Source organism: Scleropages formosus, chromosome 25 (genome assembly GCF_900964775.1).
Source record: "Scleropages formosus chromosome 25, fSclFor1.1, whole genome shotgun sequence".
In the NCBI taxonomy this organism is placed as follows: domain Eukaryota; kingdom Metazoa; phylum Chordata; class Actinopteri; order Osteoglossiformes; family Osteoglossidae; genus Scleropages; species Scleropages formosus.
In genome coordinates, this window is record NC_041830.1 from 3070001 (window position 1) to 3097881 (window position 27881).

The 27881-nt window shown below is 41.5% G+C and overlaps 1 protein-coding gene across 4 annotated transcripts; it reads left to right on the top strand.

The window, feature by feature from the left end:
• The first annotated feature begins 2 nt into the window (after window positions 1-2).
• Window positions 3-27795, top strand: plekhm2 (pleckstrin homology domain containing, family M (with RUN domain) member 2). 4 transcript variants are annotated; one of them, XM_018742057.2, is made up of 20 exons: window positions 3-885; window positions 3981-4087; window positions 4422-4531; window positions 5111-5210; window positions 13372-13459; window positions 13804-13978; window positions 14402-14461; window positions 15839-16109; window positions 16279-17016; window positions 17210-17279; window positions 18446-18536; window positions 19011-19075; window positions 19407-19495; window positions 20959-21091; window positions 22450-22640; window positions 22970-23035; window positions 25057-25216; window positions 26252-26431; window positions 26910-27026; window positions 27119-27795. In XM_018742057.2, the coding sequence occupies exons 1-20, from the start codon at window positions 826-828 to the stop codon at window positions 27254-27256; spliced, it is 3009 nt and encodes a 1002-aa protein (XP_018597573.1). In that variant the 5' UTR covers window positions 3-825; the 3' UTR covers window positions 27257-27795. The 4 variants fall into 4 exon arrangements, with proteins under 4 accessions (XP_018597573.1, XP_018597574.1, XP_018597575.1 ...); XM_018742058.2 differs by having other exon boundaries at window positions 15842-16109; XM_018742059.2 differs by lacking the exon at window positions 14402-14461.
• The last annotated feature ends 86 nt before the right edge of the window (window positions 27796-27881 follow it).

Here is a 27881-nt window from a genome sequence, read left to right on the forward strand (position 1 = left end):
GTCACGAGTTCGTTGTCGGTCGCAGCGCTCGGGAGCTCCCTGCGGTCTGTATGTGTGTGCACGGCTCCGCTGACTTTCGCTGGGTCGTCATTTGCCTAGTTTTGCGCGCTTCTGTGTAGTTTCGTACATTCTTTACATTCTTGAGTGGAACTGGCGTCCCAGCACGGCCTCACCTCCGTCTCGCGACTGTCTTGTTGGCGCGTGTGGCACTCCTCAGCAGACGGGGTGGACTGCTGAAGTTGAGGCGCCGGAGCTGCGGGTCGGCTCGGCCCGGCCCGGCTCGGCTCAGCTCGTGTGTGCGCTTCCCGGGAGGCGCGCGCTGAACGAGCGCGCAGGCAGCACACAGGTGACGGGCGGAAAGCCGCAGAAAGCGGCGAGGAAACAGTGACCAGGAGGGAGTAACGGGGAATAAGAGCGGCCGAGAGGAGAGAGAGCTTCACCATAGCGCGCCCGGCGGCGGTGTCCCAATCGTGAGCCCGCGACGGGACAGCAGTCAGTGTGTGTTCCTGGACTGCTGCCTTCGCTACTGACGTGTTTACGCTGCGTGTGAGCCGGACAGACAGTGGAGCACCGTGCCGTCTGCTTCGCGCTTCTCGTTTTTGTCAACACTCCTTGTGTATTTTTATTACTACTGTTATGGTCGCACCACTGGCATTGGGGCTTTGAAGGGGCTCTTGTTCATGGGAACAGTGCGATTCCCGGCTGCCCCTCGCCCGGGACTGCCGTCGCTTTTCGTCCGTCTCTCTCCGCATTTGATTTGCTGTGATCTCCTAAGCGACCGTTTGTGAACGGGACAGCGGAGGAGCTCAGCCGGCGCGCGACCCCATGGAGCAACTGCGGGTGAAGGACCGAATCCTGGAGAACATCTCCCTGTCCGTGAAGAAGGTGCGTATCTCTGTCCTGTTGTCTCCAGCGTGCGTTCGCGAGCGAGGCACGTGCGATCTAGCGAACAGACCTCAGACGCGTCCTGTGGATCCGCACTAGGAGCTGAAGAGCAGAAAACATTTTGTTTTGAATACTGAGAATAACTGATTTCTACGTAAAGCAATGTTTTGTTTACTTTAGTTTAATGCATTTGGAATGTATTTTGTCTCCCAGGAGTAAACAAAAGTGCATCCCACAACTGACAGGGAGCTTGTACACATACACAAGTTTACAGAAGCACAGCTTGGTCACACCAGTGATTGAAATGAAATATTCCACGAAACAGGTAGATAAAAAGGAGCAGGTGGTGAGTAGCTGACAGCGAAGCTTTCAGGAAAGGAATGGGTCAAAAAGACTCTTTTTCCAAAAGCATCTCTTTAAATGCTAGAGGGGTTCAAGCAGCTGTGAGGGGCAGAGGGAGCTCCTTGCACCACCCAGTTGTCCCTGACTGTTAATGTTAGCTCAGCCTGCAATAGCAGCATTCCTGAATTCCACTTTAATTTGTGTCTGAAGCAGTATTAAGTTCAGGAGATTGAGATGTTCTTGTTCATTCCAGCTTTATTGACTTTATGTAGTCATTAATTCCTGGGCCTGACCAATTTGGGTTTTGTCAGGGTTTAATTTTGTGGCATATACATATTCAATTATGTAAATTTGTTGGAATATATTAATATTTATACTGTATGTTTAGCTGATGCTTTTCTCCAGAGCAACTCACAGTGTTATGCTACCTAGTTATTTACACACTTAGACAGTTGGATAATCTTACTGAAGAAGTTTAGGGTGAGTTGCTTGCTCACGGGCACTACGGCCAGAGATGAGATTCGAACCTGAGACCTTTCTGTCCAAAGGCAGCAGCTCTAACCACTACACTAGCAGCTGTTCCCTTGCAGATGGTTTAGATGGCTCCTTACTGTTTTAGTGCTGCCCTTTTTTTGTTTTTGTAATTCTTTCCAGTCAATCTTTTTGGGTATTATATTTCCAGCAGAGGCCTGCAAGGCCACAAGGCAATCAGGTGCTTGGGATTTAGACTGGTCAACAATTTATAGTCCAGCCAGTGACTCTTTCAGCTACCACAGAGAAAAGAATCTCTTAAACTTCCTCTTTCTATTATAATGGTCTGTCTTCTCATTACACAGGCAGTTTATGAACCTTCAACACATTTTATACCTTTCCTATTTTTCTTCCCTCCATGGTTAGTTAGGCTTTCCTGAGTAATCCATAATTTGTCTTCTGTATACTTTGTGTGTCTTCATGTAATGATATTAAATAGGGTGTGTGTGTGTAACTGAACACTTCAATTTAATTGTCTGCAAAAAGTCTCTTACAGTTGAAACATGAGGAAACTGATCTAATCAACTAATCTTTTGTCATAAGGGTTCCTTTGTTGCCAGCATCTTCCTTTGCAGTAAACTTGTGAATATTGAAAAGGGAAGTGTGGAGTTGAGCAACATGCTCAGCATTCAATTTGTAAAGCTTTCTTGATGCTAGATTACCATTAGTCCATTTAAAATAGTGCAGCATATTTGAAATTTGTAGTACATATGTATGGGAGAAAGAAATGAAAACGAGTTTGAATATGACATTAATGCGTACGTAAGCTTGCAAAGCCTGTACTGTCCTCTGTGACTCTTTACTAGTCTGTGATTATAAAGCAAGGACTTTTAAGGTCTGTTTTGGGAAAACATGCGTCTTTTGTGTACAGTTATGTGAGCTAATGCTAGTTAGCCTCACAGTTGGTTTTTCTACTGCAGCAGTATAGCTGCACCTGATATTCTGTACAGTTGCACATATGCTCTGAGGAGCATTTTATCCAGATCTAATGATTTTTTTTATTTTTTTTTTATTTTTTAAAGCTCATTCACTTTGAAAGCTGAAATAATGTGCTGAAGCAGTTAAGGTTAAACATCCTTTTAAGTACAGTGATCCGGACTGCAACATGATCCTTTTGTTGTATGAACTTGCATACTTCTTGGCTTTGATACTTTAATGCACTGAAAATTACAGTAAAAGAACTCAGAAGCGCATTAGCTACAGTTTTAAACACTGTGCCTCTTTCTGTAGTGTCTTCAGGTCCAATAGATATATGCTGCAGTCTGGGCATTTAGCTGTCTCTTAGCCACAGAAATGTGCCTAGGTTGGTTTCTTAATGAGTTATAGTGGCATGTTCAGCTTAACCCTTTCTATTTCTGTCCTGTGAAGATCAGAACTGCACAAGTGTCACTGACACGCTCTAGCACCCATGGTCTGTTCGGGGAATTGATAGCCACAGCAACTAATCACTGGCTGAAAGTGCAAACAAGTTCTCTGGTAAACACTGAACTTTCAAGAGAAGTGAGAAATAAGTGTGAAAATGGCAAATGAGAAACTATAGGAGACACTGTCAGCCACATTCCAGGAGACTGTTCTCCTGGAGATGGGGAGCATCTGGACATTTGTTCATGCTGTTGGTCTTATGAATCCTTAACTAATACTTGGTAAAGTGCCAATAAGGGCTGAATAATAATGGGTACATAGGTGAATGCTTGGGCTTCATCAATACTTTATAATGCAGTGAACCTAAGTGTTTTCCGGGCAATGACCCTTACTCCATATTTGCACACTCCTGTGCTCTTGTTGCACAGTTCCCTGTGCTTTGTGTCCACTTACTGTCTGCTTGTTGTAGTGCAGGGTTACATTGGCCCGGGCTGCATGAATCCAGATGAATTTATTGAAAAGGGTAAATGTATTTTTGTCAGGATTTCTGAAGCATTACAGGGGTGTAATGGATGTATGTTTTTAACATGATTACATTTATTTGATACTTTTCTCTAAAGCAACTGAGTGTTAAACTACTTGCAACATTTACACATCAGGGTAAAAATTACTGTATCAGTTCAGGGTGAGTCCCTGAATTTATACAGCAGGTACAGTAAGAGGTGGGATTTGGACATTCAGCTTGAGTCCAGAGGTGATATATCAAACCACTATGCCCCTTCTGCTCTAAGGTTAGTCTACTGTGCTTCATGGGAATGATGGGAAGTTCTGCACTAACCTGTCTAACGGCGTGTCTGCAGCTGCAGAGTTACTTTGCTGCCTGCGAGGAGGAGACACCAGCCATCCGCAACCATGACCGTGTCCTGCAGCGCCTTTGCGAGCACCTGGACCATGCCCTACTTTATGGGTATATGGGCAATTTTGTATGTGCTGTGATGTTTCACTGAATCTGTGTTTGTGGAAGTGATGTGTGTGCCTGAAGAATAGCAGGTATAGGTACTGGTTAAAGATAAAAGGCAGGGTGCTGTGTCTTCGCTGGCATGGTAAGGTACCCAGATTTTTAAGAGGTCAGTTGTAATTTTTTTTTTTAAATAAACTATAAGTATTAGGCTAACAGCAGAACAGTTATTTCAGCATTCTTTCTATGCACTGTGTATACACATGTGTAGTCAGTATTTCACAAAGAACATTCTGCAGAAAATGTCCTCTTTTGCTGCTTTCCCACTTTGTTTCTTTACTAGGCTGCAGGATATCTCCTCAGGCTACTGGGTGCTGGTTCTGCATTTCACCCGCAGGGAAGCAGTGCGACAGATTGAGGAGCTCGAGCACATTGCCACCAACCTTGGTCGCAGTGAGTACAAACTGTCATTACACACTGCGGGGAGTATAGTTGCTACATTATCAGCTTGTAATTCAAAGGTTGCCCAGAGGGGGTCCTTTGTCAAATGGGAGGAATATGGTGTGGAACCGGAATTGATGATGATTAAAAAAAAAAAAAAAAAAAAAAAAAATTTAAAGCAGTATTTTAATTTGCCTAGCAAATTTCAAAGAAGGCTTTTGTTTTGTCATGCAAGTGTTTGCTTGCATTGCAAAATCAATCATGGCACACTATGTAATTAGAGCATAAATTTTATATCTTTCTCTTGTTAATTTTTGTGTAATTCTCAGTAATATGCTCCATGGAACTAATTGAGTTTCAGTGCAAACACTTAGAATGTTTTGTTTTCCTCCATTCTTCTTTCCCTGAACTTTTACACACTACAAGGCAATTTTCCATTCCATCGAGCAGCATATAAGGCATGGATTAATTTCTTTGTGTTAATTTCTAATTGTGAACATTTGCATTCAGAAATTGTGTGATAGCATTACTATACGCATTTCAGTTCATGCTGATCTTGGCAGTCATGCCTGTTCTGTGCTATGTGTCCAGGCCGAGCCTGGCTCTACCTGGCCCTGAGTGAGAGCTCGCTGGAAAGCTACCTTCGCCTCTTCCAAGAGAACCAAGCTTTGTTGCAGAAGTACTATTTCAAGTAAGTTTCCTGGAGTGGTAGCCAATGGTGTTGTATCTGTCTAAGTGCAACGTTGCCCTTTTCCAGTAAGGAACTGGAAAGCAAGGCAATTAATTTGTGACACTTAAGTGAACACTGTATGCACATAGTGTTTAAACATGATAGGATTTTGCAGCATTCATTGTGAGGATGCAAACGAACTTGCTATGCAGAGAATTTGAAATGGACCAATACTCATGTTCAGCTGGGCAAAAAAATTTCCTTCAGCACTGAGGGTAGAAAAATGGTAAATTGAGTCAGGAGGAAGTTAAATGACTTCCAGATGACTTCATTCCCAACTGGTGAGGTAAGGAGATGTTCTACAGAGAATGAGTGGTTGACTGGCAGATAGGATTAAAAACTTCTAGAAATGCACCACAAGGACATCAGAAGTGGGGGGTATGTTGAGAGCAAACTATCTAAGACAGAATACAAAGCTGGAAGTTGCAACCCAGCATGTCTCAAACATAAAAAATGTACAATCCCTGGCAAAAAATTATGGAATCACCACACTTTGAGGATGTTCACACAGCTTTTTTTACGTTGTGGCAAATAAATCAGAGAACACAAAACAATTTTTGTTTAATAGCTGAATACTCTGGGTTCATTAACCATATCTCAAACAAATTAATTAAAATAATTTAATCACATTTTTTTTCAAATCAAGTAGAAGAAAAAAATATGGAATCAGTGTTAAGGAAAAAACTGTGGAATCACTTGGTATTTGCATTTTTAAAACACACAGACACAAGTAAAAAAAAAAATGCAAATTTTGTCTGCAGTTAAGAGAGAGCTTACTGATCTTAACGAGCTGTTGGACTTGACTAATTGAAAGGAAACATGACCCCAACAAAAGAGCTGTCAATAGAAACAATGGAAAGGATAATAAAACTTCTTCAAGAAGGAAATCCAACACGGAGTGTGGCAAAAGAAGTTAGCTGTTCCCAGTCAGCTGTGTCTAAAATTTGGTGCAAGTATAAACAAAATGGGAAGGTAATAAAAGGAAAACATATGGGTAGACCAAGGAAGACATCAAAGCGTCAGGATAGAAAACTCAAAGCAATATGCCTTGAAAATAGAAAATGCACAACAAAACAAAAGAAAAACAAATGGGCCGAAACTGAATCAATGTCTATGACGGAACTGTAAGAAATCGGCTGAAAGAAATGGGATTCACATATAGAAAAACCAAACGAAATCCAGCACTAACACCTAAACAGAAGAAAAGGTTACAGTGGGCTAAAGAGAAGCATCATGGAGTGTGCATGACTGGATGAAAGTGATATTCAGTGATGAATCACAAATCTGCATTGGCCAAGGCGATGATGCTGGAACTCTTGTCTGGTGCCCTTCTAATCAAACACATAAAGATGACTGTTTTCTTGAGGCAGTCAGATTTCCCCAGTCATTTATGATGTGGGGTTGCATGTCAGGTAAAGGACCAGGTGAGATGGCAATCATGACCTCAGCAGTCAATGCCCAGGTGTACATTGAAATTTTGGACACTTTTTTTTTTTCCTTTTCTCCCTCATTGCATCAATAGAAAATAGGTTTGGTTATGAAGTAATTTTTCAGGATGATAATGCATCTTGCCATAGAGCAAAGAGTGTAAAAGCTTTTCTTCAGGAAAGGCATATCAGCTCAATGACATGGCCAGCAAACAGTCTGGATCTCAATCCAATTGAAAATTTATGGTGCAAATTGAAAAACTGGTTCCATCCTGCAAAGCTGCAAAGCTGATCTGTTAGCGGCTATTCGAGTAAGTTGGAACCAGATTGATGAAGAATATTGTTTTTCCTTAGTGAAGTCAATGCCTCAAAGAATCCAGGCCATCATAAAAGCCCGAGGAGGAACGACAAAGTATCGACTGTATTTTTTTTGTTGATTTCATTTTTTTCCCTTAACACTGATTCCATAATTTTTTTTCCTCTAATTGATTTGGAAAAAAGTTGCCATTAAAGTAATTTAATTTGTTTGAGGTATGTTCAACAAAGCCAGAATGTCCAGCTATTAATCAAAAAATGTTTTGTGTTGTATCTGTGATTTGTTATGAAGTAAAAATGTTGGGTTAAACATGCTCAGAGTGTGGTGATTCTATAATTTTTGCCAGGGGTTATAGAATACCTTCTTAAGGTGCATATTGAAATGGGAATGAAGGGTGTATTTAATAGGTTTCATCTAGTAGAACTGTTCACGATAAGATATCAATGATTATCAAAAATGGTATAATTTATTAGTTTGTTCCCAAATTTTAACAGATTAGTGTATTTCCTATGACAGTATTTTTCCATTTCAGTTAGGGTAGGGTCAGCTTCTACAAGAGTAGTGTGTTTTTTTTTTTTTTTTTTTTTTTTTTTTTTTTTTTTTTTGCTGTTGATCTTGTAATCAGTAAAACCTCATGGGGATTTTGATTTAATGCTTCAGTGTATGATTAATATTTAACTGCACTAGGGGAACTAATTTTTGTTCAACTTTTTCCATGCTGTGTTTCTTGTAATATTCTGGAGTTCCTTGGTCACTTCTAAAATTTAAATACATTTGTTTTAACATGTTTTTTTTTTTTTTTAAATTTTTATTTATTTATTTAAAAAAATCTGTTCTTTACTACTCTCAGCATCTGCTTAAGGGGTCTACTCTTCATTCTGTGAAAACCTTTAAGCATACCTCTTGTATCCTAATTTGAAAGGGACAGACATTCAGCTCCTTCAGGCTGTATTGCACTCATGTATACAGTAGAATAGACACAATGATTGTGTAAAAATGAAACTAATTATCAAAGTGTAATAATTTTTAAAGAACAAAAACTTAAGGGAAGAAAAACCTAGCAAGTCACTGACTTACAAAAAAGCAGTGTGAGAGGAGGACTTTATTAAATGTATTTCTAAACAAATGTCTTACTCATTCTTCCATCCAGCTGCACCTTCATGGGGTCTGGTATTTTTAATTTGGACTTTTCCTTACTGCCGGGAGCTTTTTTCAGTTTGTCACATAATCGGTTGTTATAGGAAGAAAAGCTGGTAATTAATCAAGAACCACAAAACACAATGGCTCTTTACCTTACAAACCTGGCCCAGAATAATATTTGATTTATTTCAAATTTATGTTTTGTGAAAACATAAGGTTATAATAACAAAATACTTTCAAAGATGTTAACATTTTTATCTTGGAGCAACAACACTAATTTCAAATGACTGGTAATAAAATTACCATTTCTTCACAAAATCCAGCTCCAAGAAACAAAAGCAATGCAATTCATATCATGTCCCTTTACATTGGAGGCAACAAGCCTCACCAAGACATTATGTTGCTCTCCTTGTTTGTATTTGTGTGCTAGTCATTTTGCTGTTACCTGTCTGCGCTAGTTGCAACCTACTTTTTTTTTTTTTTTTTATTTTTTTATTTTTTTTAAAAAAAGAAAAAAAACCACTTTGTTAAATTGACCACGTATGTGGTATTTTCCATTTTAAATGGTATGGTCTGTTTAAGTTAGTTTTCATTAAGTGGGTTTGTTGAGTGTATGTCATTGTATACTACTGAAAACAAATTTTGTAGTAATTAATTCAGGAATTATCTACTAATCTGAAAAGGCAATTGTTTAATGTCTATTTCCAGTTGCATTAAATAGTAAACACTAATCCTAACTATTCAACATGATTGTAAAACAAGTGTCATGTATTAATGTCATTTTAATCATGTGATATGTTTAGAAATTCAATCAAAGATGAGGAAATTAGGAGTTGTTATTCTACAGCCAGAGTTACTGTAGTCAGACACTTAATTTAGATAGAAAATCCTTTTTAGTCTGGGAGAAAGCTTACTCTGTCTGGAAAATTGACCTGTGGTTCACTTCAGCCGAGAGACAAAACATAGCTTGTGACTTAATGAAGACCATAGTTGCTAACCACTTAGCTAGGGCAATATAACTTGGTAAGTGTCCAACTGATACATGATTAAAATTGCACTGTCTCCAAGTTCAACCATCTGCAAATTTATGCATTTTAGGTAGTAGTCTTTGTTTTGCAGTATAACTAACTGAAGATTACTGCCAACATTTTGCTACACAGCAAAATATATACTTGCATCTGTTAAAGGGACCAAAGTATGACAAAGTGGTTTTTCCCTGCCGTACACCTCCTACAGTGCTGTATCTGTTACTTCCTGCTGAAGTTTGATTGCCCTTTAATAGCAAATGCAGGCTGCAGGACTGTGATGTCATATACATTAGCTATTTCCAAAGGGAACTCTTGAACATTTCATTGAGTTACCCTTTAATGAAAGCAGTTCCTTTAGAGGCAGCTCTCCATGAAGAATGAAGGTAGATGACATAGCCCATAAATAGCTGGTAAAAAAAAAAAAGTTGTAATGGTAGGGAAGGGGAGATTGAGTTGAAGACTTTGTACTGCTGTACAATACAATGAAATTATAGTGGTATTCCCTGAGTTCTTTAGACAACCACATAAAACAAATGGCAAGTATCAAATTACATCTTTTCTTTTACAGCTCTATGGAAGAAGCTGTTCATTCTTGTGGTGTGTGAGTGAATTGTCCTCTATCACCTTGAAGAGACGAGCACTTTCAAGAGTTAGTGTGGAGGGTGAGTGGAGTCCCTGATAATTTTGGAGGCTCTACTCTGACATCGGGACAGATAATGTTCTCGACTGCCGGTAGCTGTGTGCCAGTGATGTTTTGAGCTGTCCTGATAACCTGTTGCAGAGCTTTCTGGTCTTCTCTTGTCCAGCTGGCGTACCATGCTGTAATGCAGTGCGTCAGTAAACTCTCCACTGTACATTGATAGAAATTCACAAGAAGATCCTGGGACAGTCTCGCTCTCCTCTTTCTTCTCAAGAAACTGAGGTGCTGTTGTGTCTTTCCAATGACTGTAGAGGTGTGTGTGTGTGTGTGTGTGTGTGTGGCCGGCCCAAGAGTAGTCCTCTGTAATGTTCACCCTCAAGAATTTGAAACTGGGGACTCTCTCCACAGCCTTGCCATTTATGAGCACAGGACTAAGGTCAGTTCTCCTTTTCAGTCCACCACAATCTTTTTTTTCTTCCTGGTGTTAAGAATGAGATTGTTGGCAGAGCACTAGGCTTGCATGTTTCGTACCTTGTCCTCCAGCTGATGCACAATGATACGCACGAGTTGTGTTTGACCTTCCAAAGCATTCCCTTGTTCCCCCCACCTTGTCTCTTTGCTTTTGCGTCCTGTAGCTGCCCTGATTGGGAAGGGCTTTTGTCAGTTTTCATTTTCTGGATTATTTTTAGTGTAGATTATTTCCATTACTTTCTCAGGACTCTTCTTTTGGAGTAAAAGTTGGTTAAGCAGAGGAACCTTCATTTTTAACCATTAAATGTGAGTTTTATAGGATAATGGGGTGGTGTGCAATGTAGAGATGGAGAAGGGGTGTGGTTTGTCATGGAAGAAGCGAGCCTGGAAGAAGTGAGTTTTGAGACTTCTTAAAATGTAGAGCAAGACTTCCCAGTCCTGACTGAGAGGGGAAGTCATTCCACTGCATTGGAGCTAGAATGAAAAACCCTTGTGCTTTTAATTTCAGACCTTACATTTAGACCAGGGTGGCATGGTTGCACAGCGAGTAGTGCTCATGACTCTCTGCACCTGGGTGGTGCAAAAGGACATGGGTTGAATCCCAGCTCAGTCTGTGTGTAGTTTGCATGTTTTCCCTGTGTCTGCATGGGTTTCCTCCCACAGACCTTTCATGCAGGAGTACGAAGTGAGCAGAGGTGAAGGGGCATAGCAGTCTGAATGGGGTGTAGTGAGTGATCAGATATTGTATATATTTGGGTGCAGGACCTTTTGTTTTTTGTAGGTTGTAACCAGGGCAGCTATAAGAAGCAAAAGCAGAGACAAGGTAGAAGGATACATGGGAATGCTTTGGCAAGTCAAACACGAACTCGTGTGTAGCATCATTCTGCATCAGCTGGAGAGTTTTGATGGCAGAGGCTGGAAGGCTAGACAGGAAAGTTGCAGTAGTCCAGGCAAGATATTCCCATGGCCTGGACCAGGAGCTGTGTAGAGTTTGAGATAAGGGTGGCTCCTGCAGATGTTATGCTGACTGTATGTGGAAGACTGGGTTGTGGCTTTATATGTTGAAAGACAAGAGTTGAGTTTGTTGTTACTCAGGAGGACAAACCAATTGGGAGGTGAAGGATCTGTGCTGCAGAGGTTGAGTTGTAGGTAGTGATGAGATGTACAGGGTAATGTTTTGTAGTTCCAGGGGAGGAAGGAGAGGAAGAGCTGGGCATTGTTGGCATAGCAGTGGTAGGAGAATGCATGGGAGGTGACTATGGCTCAAATGAAGAGGTGTAGATTGAGAAGAGTAGAGGGCTGAGTACTGAGCCCTATGGAACTCCAGTTGAGAGATGCTGAGGAGGTGATTGTGAGTCCTCTCAGACCACTTGATAGGATCTACCTGATAGGTAGGACTCAAACTATTTCAGTGTGGTTCCTGTGATGCCAAGCTGTCCAAGAGAGGAGAGTGGAATCTGGTGGTTGACAGCGTGAAAGGCACACCCTGGATGGAGCACCAGTTCATCACAAGGCAGTTGCATGCACACACTCACTTGCCCACACTACAGATAATGCATTTCAGGTTTGTGATCCAGTTATCTTTGGACTGTGGGAGGAAACCAGAGCACCTTGAGGAAACCCACATAGACACTAAGAAAATATGCAATGCAAGAATGTCTGGATTTAAAGGTCCCCCAAAGCAGTTCTGATATCAAACTTTTTTTTTTATTTAAAAGGCAAGAATTTAGCTTTTTTTGAAAAAAGGCACAGGAATGCATTTTCCCTATTTTGGGATTTTTTTTTAAATGAGAATTGACTTTAAGAGCAGATCAGGAAAAAATTGCACATGTAATGCTTGGGAAGCCTGTGTTGTGTTAAATCTGAAACTCATTCTTGTCTCAAACACAGTCTTCATTTTACTTTTGTCAAACAACTTTTGTTTTCTGCTTGGTGAGAGACTCGGGAACAGGATTCAGAATTGTAGACAGAGATCTGTACTCGACCTGGAATTGCTGGTCCTACATCTATTTAGGTGACACGTTTCTCCAAAGTGACTTACAATGTTAAGCTACTTGGTTATTTACCCATTTAAACAGTAGCTCTAACCACTATGCTACCAGCTGTCTTTCTCTGGTCCTTGCTCAGCATTTAAAGGTTCTGTTACTATGGGTATAAGGGGCTTAAACACACACACACACACACACATTTTCTGAACCGCTCGTCCCATACGGGGCCACGGGTAACCGGAGCCTAACCCGGCAACACAGGGCGTAAGGCCGGAGGGGGAGGGGACACACCCAGGACGGGACGCCAGTCCGTCGCAAGGCACCCCAAGCGGGACTCGAACCCCAGACCCACCGGAGAGCAGGACTGTGGTTCAACCCACTGCGCCACCGCACCCCCTACTCGGGGCTTAAACAGGGGAATAATACTATTAAACTGTCATAACCAATGGTGATCAGACATCAGCGTTGTTAGTGTCAGTACATCATGTTGGCTGTAACCAAGACATGTTGCTAGGTGCAACTGAGGTGGTTTATTGTGTCAAGGTTAGCAGGTGTGGCCACATGCCACTCAGTGAAATTTGTCTTTTGCCAGATCAGGAAAGAATTATCTAGCATTACAGATTTCAGTTAATCTAATAGTCTTCAGAGAAAGCCACTGTGCAACTGAAACTTCATGTAAGATCTGCAAGAGCCATAAAAAGCTAGAAGAAAGTCAAATCTTGTATGTTCAGTGAAGACACTGCATTTACCGTAAGAACCTGTCCCCGTTTGAAGTTATTTTGCACATTATCTCATAACAAGATAACAATGCAAAAATAAGACAGGGAGGTGAATGGGAAATCACACACACAGTGTCAATAACCACTTGCCCTGAGCGGGGTTGCGGTGAGCCGGAGCCTAATCCTGCAACACAGGGCGCAAAGCCAAAGGTGTAGGGGACACACCCTGGACGGGACACCAGCCCACCGCAAGGCACCTGAAGCAGGACTCGAACCCCAGACCCACCACAGAGCAGGCCCCGGCCAAACCCACTGCACCATCGCGCCCCCCTAAATGGGAAATGTATCAGTTTTTAAATTGCCTTTAATAACAGGTTGTTTAATTTATTTCAGAAATGCCTTGGTATGCAGCCATGATCACCTGACACTCTTCCTGACTCTTGTGTCAGGACTAGAGTTCATTCGATTTGACCTGGAGCTGGTATGCTGGTTCTCATCTAACTTTTTTTTTTTTATTTAAAAATCCACCTGTTATTTAGACAGTGTCTGGTACCACCTACTCATTTTGGGTGATTAATTAGCCGATTAGTTACGTGTTTATTGCAACTGATATATTTAGTTTTAATTAACCTTTTAAAATTAAGTCATGTGTCTATTCATTCACAATATTGTAATGATGTCGATGGGACCTATCAGTGTCTCCACACTTAAAATAGGCCAAAAGAAGCAAGGAAGTATCACACGTACCATTTTTCTTTACCAAGACTTGAATTGCTTGGCTATTGATCTTTAGTAGTCTGTCTTAAATTGTTCCATCTTGAACAGGATGTGCCCTACTTGGATGTGGCCCCCTACATGCCAGAGTACTACAAGCCTCAGAATGTGTTGGACTTCGAGGAGAGGTTGCCAAGCTCAGATAGCTTATCTCTGCACTCCTTCACTTCTCTGACCTCAACCAACCTGGAGTGGGATGACAGTGCCATTGCTCCATCCAGCGAGGGTGAGTAGCTACTGTGTACTTGCATCCCCACATCATATGAAGCCATGCAAATAAACATGGACACAAAAACACAATTTATTTTATGCCAAATTTCTTGTATTGGAAGAGGCCACTGCAAATTTTATGTTGAAAAATGCACTGTTCATTCATTTAGGTGGCAAACTGACCCCATTACAATTAAGTGCGTGAAGTACGCTGACATGACCTAGTGCATCTGAGTGAAACCACATTAGATCTGTGTTTAGTTTGTATTCTTATCGTTTTATTAATGCTAAAATACATCATTTGTTTCACTTTTCATGCCTTCATTCATATCTCTACTTTCATTCTTATTTTTCCTCAGATCATCAGATTTTGTTTGTACTTTTTGACTTGTCATACATACATTCATAGCTAATATCAAATCTTATCCCTCCTTTTTAGATTATGATTTTGGTGACATCTTCCCTGTGTTGCAGTCAATGCCAAGTGCAGACTGGGAAGGTGCGACATGGTTATCCATACCTCCCACATCTTGTCCCCCCTACCCTCGATGACCTCCCCTCCCACCCAGTTTACTGCTATGTGCATGTTCCGCCTGAAGTATATAAGAATGCATGCCACAATATTGGGGTGTTTTGGCCTATAGCTGTTTTCGCTAACATTTATAACTTCCTGTTTATTGTTGGTGCCACGATAAAGACAAAACTGCAAAAATTGCTCCTGAATGTGGGAATATTTGTGTTCTTGTTGCTGACTTTAAAATAGACAGTGGTAATTCTGTACAGTGGAGTTGGAGTCAAGACCCCTCATAACAAAGACCACTTTTTGATAATGTGGCAGCAATATTAAAACAATCCAGTACATGCGCATTTTAAGAGCAGACAATAAGCAAAACTGTAAAAAGAGGCTCCACCTTGCTGTACAGTTATCGAATTATTTAATCCACTACAATCCATCAAGGAACAAGTCTTTGGCTCTTAGATTGTGTAAGGTCAGAAAAATCCCTGAGCGCTGACAAGAGCCGAGTTTGTACGACAGTTACTTGATGGAACTGGAACTGTTCTGGGTGCTGAAACATGAGAACTCATTGGTCTTGGAAGTAGGATTGTGGCTTAACAAGAGGCTCTGTTTTACTTTTTCTGGGTGCTGGTCTTTTTCGTTTTCCAGTGTTTGAAAAATCGTTATGAGAATTGTATAGCGTGCAGTTTATTTAATGTTCGTATTTTGGTGCATGAAGGTAAATGAACAAGAAAGTTGCGTTTTGGTGTGCTGTTTGAAATTTTCATTGTTTCATTCATTAATTTATGCATTCATTATCAGTAACTGTCTCACTTTATTGGAAATAATCAGGTATTTTTCTGATTTTTAGTTGGATGTTTTAACATGGTAATTTTACTATATAGTAATTTGTGTGATTGATATATTGACATGATTAAATATGTTGTACAATACATCAGTTACACATCTGAGAACCATAAGTATCTTCTGCTCTGGGGGATTTGTGGTCTGATTGTACCCCGTGTGAGGCTAGATGTGTGTGCAGCTGCACTAATGTACTAATTCCTTGCTGTTTCAACAGTCTGGCTTCCCTAACAGGACTGTAAGGGAGCACCATATTTGAATGGCCTTAAGCTTCCATTTTATCCATGCCTACTAGTTTTCCTGTATGTAAGCAACTTTCTAATGTGTGTTGCCTCTTGTAAGTATGTATGATTCCCCACCCCCCCTTCTGTCTACCTGTCACAGTCTGTCCTAGTGCTTTTGATAAAGGCAATTGTCTTTGTGTCCTCGCCTATTTGAGCACCACTGTGGATGTGTTTCGGTGTGTGTCTAATTTCTCTGTGTCTGGGATGGTGTTTTCCCCACCTTTCCTTACAGAAGGTGATCTTACTGACCCAACTAGCTGTCCACACTCGACTGCTTCAGACCCTCAGTCAGTAGTCAGCGCTAAACTAGAGATGGTTGCCAAGGGGTCTGGTGGACGAGGTGTCCCAGCACCACGGAGTCCCACATTTCGGCACAACCCCTTCAACGAAGAGTCCGACACAAACAGGTCTGGTGACGTGACACCGATACACAAAGTGAGCCAACCAGACACTGCTCCTGGGTGGGAAACAGAGAACACAGGCACAGAGCTAGAGGTCATCAGGTTAGTATTTCCCTTGTGGGCTGATCCTGTTCCTCCTTAATCTCATTTCATTCTTATGAATTTCTTCATCGATTGAGAATGTGTGAAGAAATGCCTTGGTTTTAAGGTTAAGAATAAATCCTTGTTCACCAGAATGTTTATGTATGTGCCTGTTCCTGTTCCCTGCCAGGGTGGCTCGCCGTAGAAAGCCAGGCAAGCGACGCCGTGGGCACGTAGTCTCGGAGCCTGTGAACAGCCAGGATGACATGTTGCTCAACCATTCCCAAGGCCAGAGTGCACCCACACCTTCCCAGGCCTGGAGGACCTCCAACAGGACCCAGGATTCTGAAGAGGATGAAGTGGACGATGAAGCTGAGGCCTTGCTTAGGCTCCCAGAAATGATGGACACCTCCATGAATAGTGTGGGGCAGTCATTGCGGCAGGTTGTGGATCAGCTTAATGAACCTCTGGATGGACAGGCCTGGGAGCAGGTAGATGATGGAGAAGCAGATGGAGTTGCTCCTGGTCCACACCTCCCACAGCAGCAGCCCTTTCAGGGGGATGCTGAGGATGAGCCACCAGATCGGCCAGGAAGTCCAGACCCAGGCTTCTTCCAGTCCCTGCAGGCTCCTGCAGACTTCTACTGCTTTACCACCCGCAGTCCAGATTCTGCTGCCCCAGGTGGTAGCTGCTATGACCCTGCAGGGGATGGCCAACGGGAGGTTGCTTCAGGTAGCCATGAGAATGAGAAGAAAGATAAAGGAAAGCAAGGACAGGCATCCACCCCAGCCATAGTGCCGCAGGAAGAGCAGGAGGAAGCAGAGTCTCTGGTAGTGGAGAACGGCCATACTCCTGGAGCACAAGAGGTGGACAATGAGGAAGAAGAGGGGACAAACCCAGTAAATGACAGTCACCCAGCAGAGTTCAGGTCCGAAATCTGGCTAGAACACATTTGTGTCCATACTCTAATGTGAATCCCAGTGTTTCAGCCAAGCTTGCATCACTTTTCCATGGGCTGTGGAAACATAGGTTGCACCGTCACTCCTGGGTTACAGTTTAGTAGGTTTTTTTTTTTTTTTTTTTTTTTTTTTTGGTCACTGATGGTAGTTACTGTGTTTCAGGGTGGACAACAATCATTTGCTCTTGCTGATGATTCATGTCTTCAGAGAGAATGAGGAGCAGCTCTTCAAGGTGAGAGGGAGTGAACCAGTCTAAGGCTCTGTGGAAGGGGACCTTTATGGACCACTGTATGGTTGAAAATCCTTCATTGTTCTGTCCAGTTCAAAACAAATAACAGCTGGTCCCTGAGAGGATGCTTTTTACTTTTTTTTTTTTTTTTTTTTTTTTGGGACAAGTATTTTAGCTGGTGTACAATTTCAGATTGGGCATCAGTGTTACCTGATGCTTGTATTTGCTTGGTATTACCTACTCCACTCTTGAAAACTTCAATCAGTAAATGCTGCCTTAAGTTTTATAGAGTGGAGAAGGTGTAGAAGAAGCAAACGGAAGGTAAACAAGCCATAGATAACCATGTGGCTTCTGTATCTACCAGTTTTGAGGTATTAGTTAGTGCTGTCTGTCATCATCCACCTCTGACTTCAAGTTGATGTGCGCTTCTCCACACTTGATGGTAAATAACACAACTTATACTTTTTTAATCTCATAATTATCTGTTATTGTGCTTTTATTGGGTATTGGTGAATTTCACATAATGTGTGGAGTAGAAGGGATCACAGAGCCACAGGTGAGCACAAACCCCCTGCGCTAAGGATCTTTATTGGGCTTTCTTATTTACTTATTTGTTGTGAAGACCTCTGCGAGAGGACTCAAGACACCTAGGTGTGTGTGCAACATCCCAGCTGCTGAAAGGGAGGTGCTGTCTGCTGTCTTACTTTCTGATCTACTGAATTGGAGAGAGAGACATCTGCTGTGCCACTGGGCTCACGTCCAAAAAAACTCCACCCTGCTCAGCTCTCCCAGTTGATATGTATATTGCATGTATTCATTTGGCAGTCTCTTTTCTCTGAAGTTATTTACAAGTCTGTAAACAAGTGTATTTCACCAACATGTGGCAATAACTGATGCCATGAAGCGATTCGCAAAGCATGTTAACTTAGTCCAATACCACTATCTTTGCCAGCACGTTACATGAATTACTTCATGTAGAATTGATAACAAACCCCTTTCCTGTTCCATGTGACATTCAGCTGACAAACTTTTTGAATAACAATCCAATCCTTGGTTTGTAAGTTGGGGATCAACTAATTGGGTCAGCAGAAACCTCAGATTGTCTGGCCTGCTGATGAGTTGAGCAGGAAGATTGAAGCCAATATGCTTCGCTCTTCTTTCCCTTCCAGATGGTGAGGATGAGCACAGGCCACCAGGAGGGTGACCTTCAGCCCCTCTACCTCTTGCTCTCAGACTGCTATGTCTACCTGCTGCGCAAAGGTATGCTCACCCATTTATACCAGACTTATTGAGGAGGTGATATTGTTTTGTAAAGTGGCCAGCTGTATGGGTGAGATATGTGCTGCACAAAGGGTTCAAACAGAAATGGATATTCCTTAAACTGAAGGAAAGAGGGGGGGATGTAGCACCTTTTAGTCTATACCACAAAAGAGGTGGAAACATAAGTCATAATGGTCATAAGTCACCGTTCAACACAAAGTTCTCCTCATAACGGTTCTTGCCTTTGTTTAGTCTGACAAGCTGCTTTGTAGCATAGCCTTATGTTATTAAAGGCATGTGATTATTTTTATTTTTTTCTGTTAGAGTTCAAGAGTTAATGACCAGCCATGGCCATGTCCCATACAGGGGTTCCTCCTTCCATCAGCATGCACTCACATTTGGCTTTTGTACTACTTGAGCTGAATATATGAGTTGGATGCATCTGTGGAGGACTAACTTGTTGCTCTCATTCAGGTGCAGCAGAGAAGCCCTACACAGTGGAAGAGGCAGTGTCCTACAACGAGCTGGACTACATCTCTGTAAGCTGACTTGTCTTTTCTCACTGATTGCATGTGATTTTATTTTTTCCAAATTTTTTTTATAGATGCACACACATTCCCCCCCCATATTGATGGACTCAACTCTGTGATTGGCTATTAAGAAAATGGGGTTTATATAATATTCCATAAAAGGGTTCATCATTGTCCTCTAGTTACTGTTCTAGTATATTTGATTTCATAAATTAGATTTAGGTGTCTGTTTTGTTTGACAGGTCTTCGTGTAGAATGAAAGAGTGTGTGAGTATGCCGGATTTGCACTCGCATCCAAACTCGGGCCACAGGCTGATTCTGCTGATTTTCTTTGTTGTAGGTGGGCATGGACCAGCAGACAGTCACGCTTGTGTGCACTAACCGGAGACGTCAGTTCCTGCTGGACACTGCAGACTCATCGCTAACTGTGTGCGTTGGAACCTGGACCTTTACATTTCCTGACTTTCCTGTCCTTCTTCCTTCTCCCACCTTGGCTAAATTCTTTCTCAGGGTTGCTTTATTGACATGAAGAAAATATATGCGACTTTCAGAAAAAGGATATTTTCTTCCAAAATTTGTGGACTAAACACATTTTAATTTTTTTTTGTTGTATAACTCTTTGACACAGTTTCAAATACAATAAAAGAACTATGAAGAGCTTCTCTGACTGCCAGAAGAAAGTCCCTCCCAGCACACTGGTTTTTAATTACTCCATGTTTTATTTATGTGAAGAAAACATTAGCATCTGATTACCTTTATATGGGCTTTTAAGGTACATTTGGTCCCTTACAAACTTATTTAGACTCATTAGTTGGTTTGTTACTCAAAATTCATAAGTCAAATGTGACATAGTGGGCCAGGTGCTCATTATCAGTTCTGTATGCAGGTACTGGCATAATGTGCACTGGCAAAAATGGTGGTAATAGACAAACTGAACAGCTCTGCAGGATGGGAGGCAACGGCAAGACTTTTTGGAAATGAGCTGAACTACTGTCTTTCTCTTACTGTCTGTTGAGTAGGTTGTGGACATTCCTTCCCTCTGGTGAGCTGGGATGTCTCATGCATGTGCCTGCATGTTCTACTCCAGCTCTAGCAGGACTATTTATGACACAGTCTAAGAAATATACAATACAGGAACATGGCTCAGAGCTAGACCAGAGTGTTGGTGCTCACCACAATGGCTCCTGATCCCTTGTTTTACCCCACAAATTATATAAAATTCACTAATACTCAATGGAAGCATTATAATAACAAATAGGGGACAGCTGATACTGTAGTGGTTACAACTGCTGCCTTTGGACCCAAAGGTCGCAGATTCAAATCTCATCTCTGGCTGTACTACCGTTGAACAAGATACTTACCCTAAATTGCTCTAGTGAAATTACCCAGCTGTATAAATGGGTAAATAATTGCAGGTAGATTAACATTGTTCAAAGTAATCAAGTTTCTTTGGAGAAAAGTGTCAGCTACATAAATGGATAATAATAAGAAACTTAAGTTGTACATTTACTCTTGAGCACAAAAAACTGCACAGCAGCTTGGAGCTAGTGGTATGACATGGAGGATGATGGAGAGAGAGCACACCTGGTAGATGCAAAGCGATAAGACCATCTACAGCGTAATTTCTTTGCTTCTCTACTCTTTCGGAAAAAATGCAAGGCAGCGTGTAATATTTGCAGTCACTATCTGTCAGATCATCAGGTGGCACTTTAGCAGGCCATTTAAACAAGCCTAAATAGCTCTCAAAAAACACTATCAGCAAAAAGTTTGCTACTCTGTTTTCTTTGTATCTGGTTCCAGATTCTCTCGCACTCTCTCGCTCTTTTGTTCTCTGCAAGATCCATGTTTCCTGTATTATTCATCACAGTCCTAAAACTCTTCCCATATGACAGCTGGTTTCTGGGTGTCCTGCGGTCTGCCATGGTAAAGGGCTGCCGAGAGCCCCCTTACCCCTCAGTGCTGACTGATGCCACCATGGAGAAGCTTGCACTCACAAAGTTTGTGTCCCAGGAGTCACACTGTGAGGTGAGTGCACTCGCGGTTAACCCTGACACATGCAATGTGTTTGGCTTTTGTGCCTCTTACAATGAGCGGTAGCGCAGCAATAAACTAGGTGTTGATGGTGGTCTCTTTGGTAAGACCTACATGTGGGGACACTGTAGCTTTCTCTGTAGAGCAAACTAATGTAATGTACTGAAGGTGTTTACATTGTTCTTATTAATAATGACATTGTTTACTTGAGCTGATGGTTGAGATTTCTTAACTGAATATTTTCTTTGTGAAAACACCCACATTTTGAAGAATCGCTGTCAGCTTTGCAGCTATGCTTCATTTTCATTACTAAGGAATTAAAAGTCAGACATAAAGAGAAGGTTGAGTAAGGTACATCGTGAAGAACCATTTCACTTCATCATTCAAAAAATCTTTAGCAAAAAATTTAATTTCTTCTCAAAACAACAATCCAAATTCTCTTTGTTTTACAAAGTTATGAAGCGTAGGCAGATTACTCTTACCTACCTGTCAAGGAAATGTATCTGTTGGTCTGCACCTGAAGTTCCCACTATAAACATGTGAATGTCTGAAGTTTTAATTTTTAAAGCAGAAGAAAGTTAATCATATAATTTGTATTACTATTCAGAGGAATTCTGGAATGTCTGGACACCTCTGTGGAACTTATTAGGCAGTGCTGTGTCAATCTACCTGTGAAATATTCTAACCTCTTGACCTTCTGACCTTTGATCTATGTATGTGGAAGTATTTGCAGTTTCTTCAGTACAATTTCTGTCTCTGCTGATGTGTCCCACTGCTCTTGTGTTTTTTTTTTTTTTTTTTTTTTTTTTTTGTAACAACAACAACAATAATAATAATGAGAGAAAATTGGCAATTGGGGAGGAGAGTTTTTTTTTTTTTTTTTAAATTTTCAAAAATTAGACATGCTGAGCTTCGGTAAATCCTGCATACCTTTGAACAGTTGAGGTGACATCAGTGCTTTAAAAGTAAAAAGGAACACAAGTGTGTGGAGTGTATTTATATAGGTTCAGTTGATCCTGATTGGTGGTCTGTTGTCTGCACACCCTTTCTTTAGGATTATTATCAAAGTGTGTGCTGCACTGTTGATTTCCAGGTTTCAACATCTTTCACCACCCCATCTAGGCAGAAATGATAGTGATCCATTCTTTTATGGGTCGGATGTTTCCATAAAGCTCTGATTGTGCTGAGCCAGAGAAGTCTGTGTGTCTGAGATGTATGTCGCTTTGGAGAAAAGCATCTGCTAAATGAATAAATGTAAATGTGTGGCTTTTTTCCTTTCGATGTTTCCAGTCTAAACCTGGATTCTATCTGAGCCAGGAGCTCTGACCCATGGTGGACGTGCCTCTCCACAGGTATCTGAAGTCTCAATCCAGCTGTATGCTTTGGTCCACTGGGAGGACCCGATGGATATGAATGTGGCCACACCAATGGCCTTGTGCAGTCCTTTCGGCTGTAGTACAACCAAAGAGGGACATCTGCTTTACCGTGCTGGGACCACCTATTTGGGCAAGGAACAGTGGAAGAGCTGCTACATGGTGCTTAGGTATGGTTTAATGCTGGACCCATACACCTGTGCATCATTCACATTAATTTGCTTAATTTGTAACTACCGCACGCATAGCAATGTGATAGACATAGAAATGTCATATATTTCTATGTATATGAACACAGTATACCAAGAGTTTGTACCAAGTTTATATGTATCAAGGTTCATGAGTTTTCATTCTGCCTTAGTTGAATCAGTAACTGGGTGAATACATAATTTTGCTAATCATTGCATATGCATATCGAAAGGTTTGAATGTTGTAGCTGTAAACACTGTACATTCAATGCATTGGCGCTAATTGGAATTGTTTTTCTTTGCTCACCAAGCAATGGGATTCTGTATCAGTACTCAGACCGAACAGATGCCAAACCACTTCTGTCAGTGACCATGGGGTAAGGCTAATGCCTGCCGTGCAACCAAATAGTTATTGTGTGTGTGTGTATATACAGTATGTGTATTTATAAAATTTTTTTTTATATAACAGTTGTGAGAGATTTAAAAACCAGGCAAATCATAGTACTTACTATGACTTTTAAAGACAAATGTGAGAGAGAACTGGGCAATCAAGGTACCATACAGCAACAGTGTTGTTCTTAGCTGTACTCTTAGAAGTCTTGTTTAATCTAGAATGCCCAGGAGGGGTGGGCAGCCACTGGCACTTGGACCTCCAAAGGTTTTTTCCACCCTCGACTTTCAGTTGGGAGTTTTTTGTTCCCTCCTCCGTGGCCAATAGGCATACGTTTATGGCTTTATAAAAGCATTGGTAATGTATTACACTAGTCTGTAGTCAACTGTCTTCTTTCTTTTTTTGCCACCGCGCCCTCCTTGTGAGAAGAGCGCTCTTAAACAAATTGAATGTGTTTAAAAAAATTCTGATGCAAGCAACAGTTTAATAGTGTCTTCTAGGGTGCATTTTTTTGCACTGTTCTTCCAGCAAATCTCATTTTAAGACATGTTTTATTGGTTGTTTTCTAGAATAGGTAGATTCTACTCAGTCATCCCTCCAGAAAATAAGATTGGTGGCATTGGTGGCCCTTATTTACCAGCATAAAAGTTGAAGGAAGACAACTGGTGTATGAGTTAATACATGCTACTGAATGGATTCTGCTGAGATGGACCTTGTTCACTGGCTGCTTTTGTATTATGAACATCTAAGTCACACACTTTTGGAGATGCATTGTACAGTTTATTTTTCATTGCCTTTTCTTCTCACTTCTATTTTCAGAAATTCTTCTGTTATAGATTGAAAGCCAGCTGTATCTCCATGTCTAACCATTAGTTGGCAGTAAAAAAGCCTGAGCAGAGTAGGAACGTGAGGCCGCTTTCACTCTACTCACTAACACAGTGTTTACAGCTCATGTTCTGGCACTCCCAAGTGTTGGTGAGCCATAGCAAGATGACACACTGCATGTGTCTGTTTATGGGATGAATTGTAATGTAGCTTAAAGTTAATAAAGGTGTTAATGAAAATTCTAGCAAAGGATTTTTAAAATTTTTTTTTTTACTATTGCAATAATTAAGATATTTACATAACCTTACATGTAAATACATTTGAGCAACTTGCTGCCATTATACTCCTTAGTTTCATCTAATCTGCTGTTTTGGCTCTTTCCCATTCTTACTGCCCTCCTGCTAATATGTCCTAATGGGTACCTACTTGTGTGTCTCCATCCTTGTTCTCTTTTCTTTCCCTGCCCCCTCCCCTTCTTTCTTGTCAAATACTTTTCTTGAGTCTCACTTGCCCTCTTTTTTCTTTGTATCTTGGTGCTTACATTTAATATATTGCATTGCTCCGAGTCCTGTCTGTCATCGAATTACTCCTGTTTATATCCACAATTCATATTTTTCTTTCTCGTCCTCTCCTTTTTATTTTTCTCTAATTCTTTGTCTTTGCGTGTCCCTAATCATTTTTGTCCAGATACATTGATGTGTATTTTTTCTTTGTTTCCTGTCATTACTACCACTATTTTGTTTTCACCTCTTGCTGATTTCTCACTGTAAAGTGGTTTTTGATAATGGCTTGGGGCATGGCGGGGCAGCTCATTGGTAGAGACATTGAATGGGAACTTGTGGAGAACGCGTATTTATTTATAGGCATTTCAGTCAGACAGGTTTTCATAATTTTTTTTGCATTTAAAATAAGTGGAGGGGGGGCACGGTGGTGCAGCGGGTTTGGCCGGGTCCTGCTCTCTGGTGGGTCTGGGGTTCAAATCCTGCTTGGGGTGCCTTGCAACTGGTGTCCCCTCCCCTCCAGCCTTGCATGCTGTGTTGCCGGGTTGGGTTCCGGATTGGTGTACTATGCTCTGCATCTTTATATACATTCATTCTTTTTGCATTGTTCATTTTGGAAGACTGTGTCTGTTCTCTGGTTGTGATAAAGATGACTCCTGCTCCTTTCTCTCCCTCTGCACAGGGGTGAGCACTGTGGAGGTTGCCGGCGTTCCCACTCGTCTGAGAGGCCACATGCCTTCCAGGTTATCCTGACAGATCGCCCTCCGCTGGAGCTCAGTGCGGACAATGAGCAGGACATGGCAGACTGGATGCAGCTGCTCTGTCAGTCCGTCTCCAAAGGGGTTTGTTTGTCTCACACCCATACTTATGTCTGACTGTTATCCTGTCTGTACCATGCCTACCTACAGTACCATTAAAAATACTCACCCCTTCATACTTCTTCATGTTTTATAAGATTGAAGAACGGATTTGACGCTGACAAATGGAAAAATTTAAAAAGTGAAAACACATTTCTACTGATAAATTTTGAATTACAAGTACAAAGCACAAAAATATCTGACTGCAGCTTTACCCCTTCACTCTGTGTTTAGTAGAGGCACTTTTGCAGCAGTTATAGCCTCGGTTCTGTTTGGATACGTCTGTATCACCTTTGCACATCTTAACACTGTAGATATTGCAGATTTCTCTTTGCAAAACTGCTCAGGTTTCTTGAAGTTGGATGGGGACCATGACTGAAATGCAATTTTCAAGCCTTGTCATGAGTTTTCTGTTGGACTGAGTTCCGGGCTCTTACATAATCACTCCAGGGCACTGACATTTTTGTTTAAGCTTTTCACTTTGGCTTTGCTTTTGGGTTAGCTTTATGCTGGAAAATAAATCTTCTCCAAAGCCTCACTTTTCTTGCAGATGCAGCAGGTTTTTATTCCACGAAGTAAAGTGTGAGAAAGTATGAGGGTTATGATGAATACAGTTTATAGGTACTGTACTTCTTAGTCAAGATCTGCACTTCATTCGAATCACCACACTTGTGCTACAGTCATTCATTCAACACCTTGTACATTGTCAATAAGGTAGCTCCCTGAATTTCCATGCATTTCTTCGTATCTCATTTAGTCACCATTCCTTCACTTTTGCCTGTTTGTCCTCACAATGAACCAAGTTGTCTTCACATATATATCTGTCTGGGTTTTCTCTGTTTGTATACTAAGCAGGTTATCTATATCACTTCAAGTGCAGAATGTGCCACCCCTCTATCTAAACTGATTGCAACTGTAGAAGCTTTTGCCTGTTTTTCAAGTCTGGGTACAGGGGGTAGCCAAGGTTACAGAAGAAGATGTTAACAGGATAATTTGGTTTTCTGGTTTTTGTCCTTCCAGATCACCCCACAAGGTGTAGCACCCAGCCCTTGTATCCCATGCTGTCTTGTTATGACAGACAAGAAATTGCTGACCTGTCATCAGGACTGCCAGACAAGTTTCTTCCGCTCACTTGGAGGGGTTGAGCTCTGTGACGTCACTGCTGTCTGTGTGGAGAGAGACAAGGAGTATTGTGTCATTGTAAGGCATCTGGGATTGCACCTAAATGCTGACCACTTTTAGTGTTTGTTTAATCATCAAGTTTGTGTGTGATTGCATGGGTCAACAAGTATTTTTTTGTGCGTGTGTTTGGTTTTCCACAGGTCAGTTACATTTTACTTTTCATAAAATTTTGACTAATTTGGGTGCTTTCTAGCCAGAAAACAATAGTTAGTGACATCAGTTTCTTTATTACAATGGCGGTTATCATTCTGCATCAGATTTCTTAATATTTTTTCCAATTTCCACCTGTCTCTTTTTTTCTTCTCTGCCTGACTGAAAATTATAGCAAATTACCTGTCCCTAACAGTTTGGACAACAGTTATTGTTGAGCCCTGCATTCATGTTGCACTTCAGCATATGATATTAATGTTTGCTGGTATTCTGTTTTTACATATTCTTTCTTGTTGCAGTAAATGTGGACATTAGTGCTGATGTCTACATTCTTCCATCTTTGTAGGAGTTTGCAGAAGACAGATCCCACTTTCTGCCTCCATGGGTCCTCTACTTCAGCAGCTGCAGAGAAAGAGATCGCCTGTTAGGGGTGCTGGAGAGGGTCTGGAATGACATCTTTAAGGTCTGTGAACTGTTTTTGCAAATCTTGTGCAGCTAGAGTCCATCAACATATATGGCTAAAGACCTTTCATGCTTTGCTTTGCTGCTTGGTAGGTGTGCCTGTCTCGCAAGGATGTGTCAGACCCACTGGTACAGAAGAAGTGTGGCGAGGCGCTGGCTCTGATGAGAAGTACCTGGCAGCGAAGCGACAGCCTTCACCGCGGCCGAGCCCACAGGGAGCCCTGGTGCTGAAGGGAGCTTAAGTGTGCACTGCTAACAGTGCTGATAGCTGCTGCAATGCTAACATGGGTACGACTGGTGCCCTGCTGGGTCAACCAGACCAGAGCTTCACACCGCATACCCACAGCTCTTACTCTGCAAATAAGTTATTTACTGTGGAAGGGTAAACCTTATTCTATCAGAAGCAGCTACAAGCTTTGAGCCTGGTCTGGTTTACTAGCGGAAGTAGTCATGGGGCCCTTCATTGTATTGGCCCATGTCGCACAATACATGCATCAAACACTTTAGGTTTACGTTTGATTTTTTTGGTGTGAATCTCATGGGAGTGCTGCTGTAGAGTAAAGCACTCCTCTGTGCCTGACACATTCAGTTTTTTTTAGACAGAAAGTGTTACTGTAAATATGTTGAAATCATGATATGTGAGGAACTGGTGAAAGTTTGCAGTATCACTGAAATGCAGTTTGCACAAGTTGGACAGTTCCTCATGATTGCAGTGGGTTCTGTTTGCTTGTCTTCCACCATTTATAAAAAAACAACAAAAAAAAAAAAAACCACACAACCCACCCAGGTATGCAGAAGGTTTTGGCAATATGCAGGTACAAGGTGTGGGAAGTCTCCCCCCCCCCCCCCCCCCCCC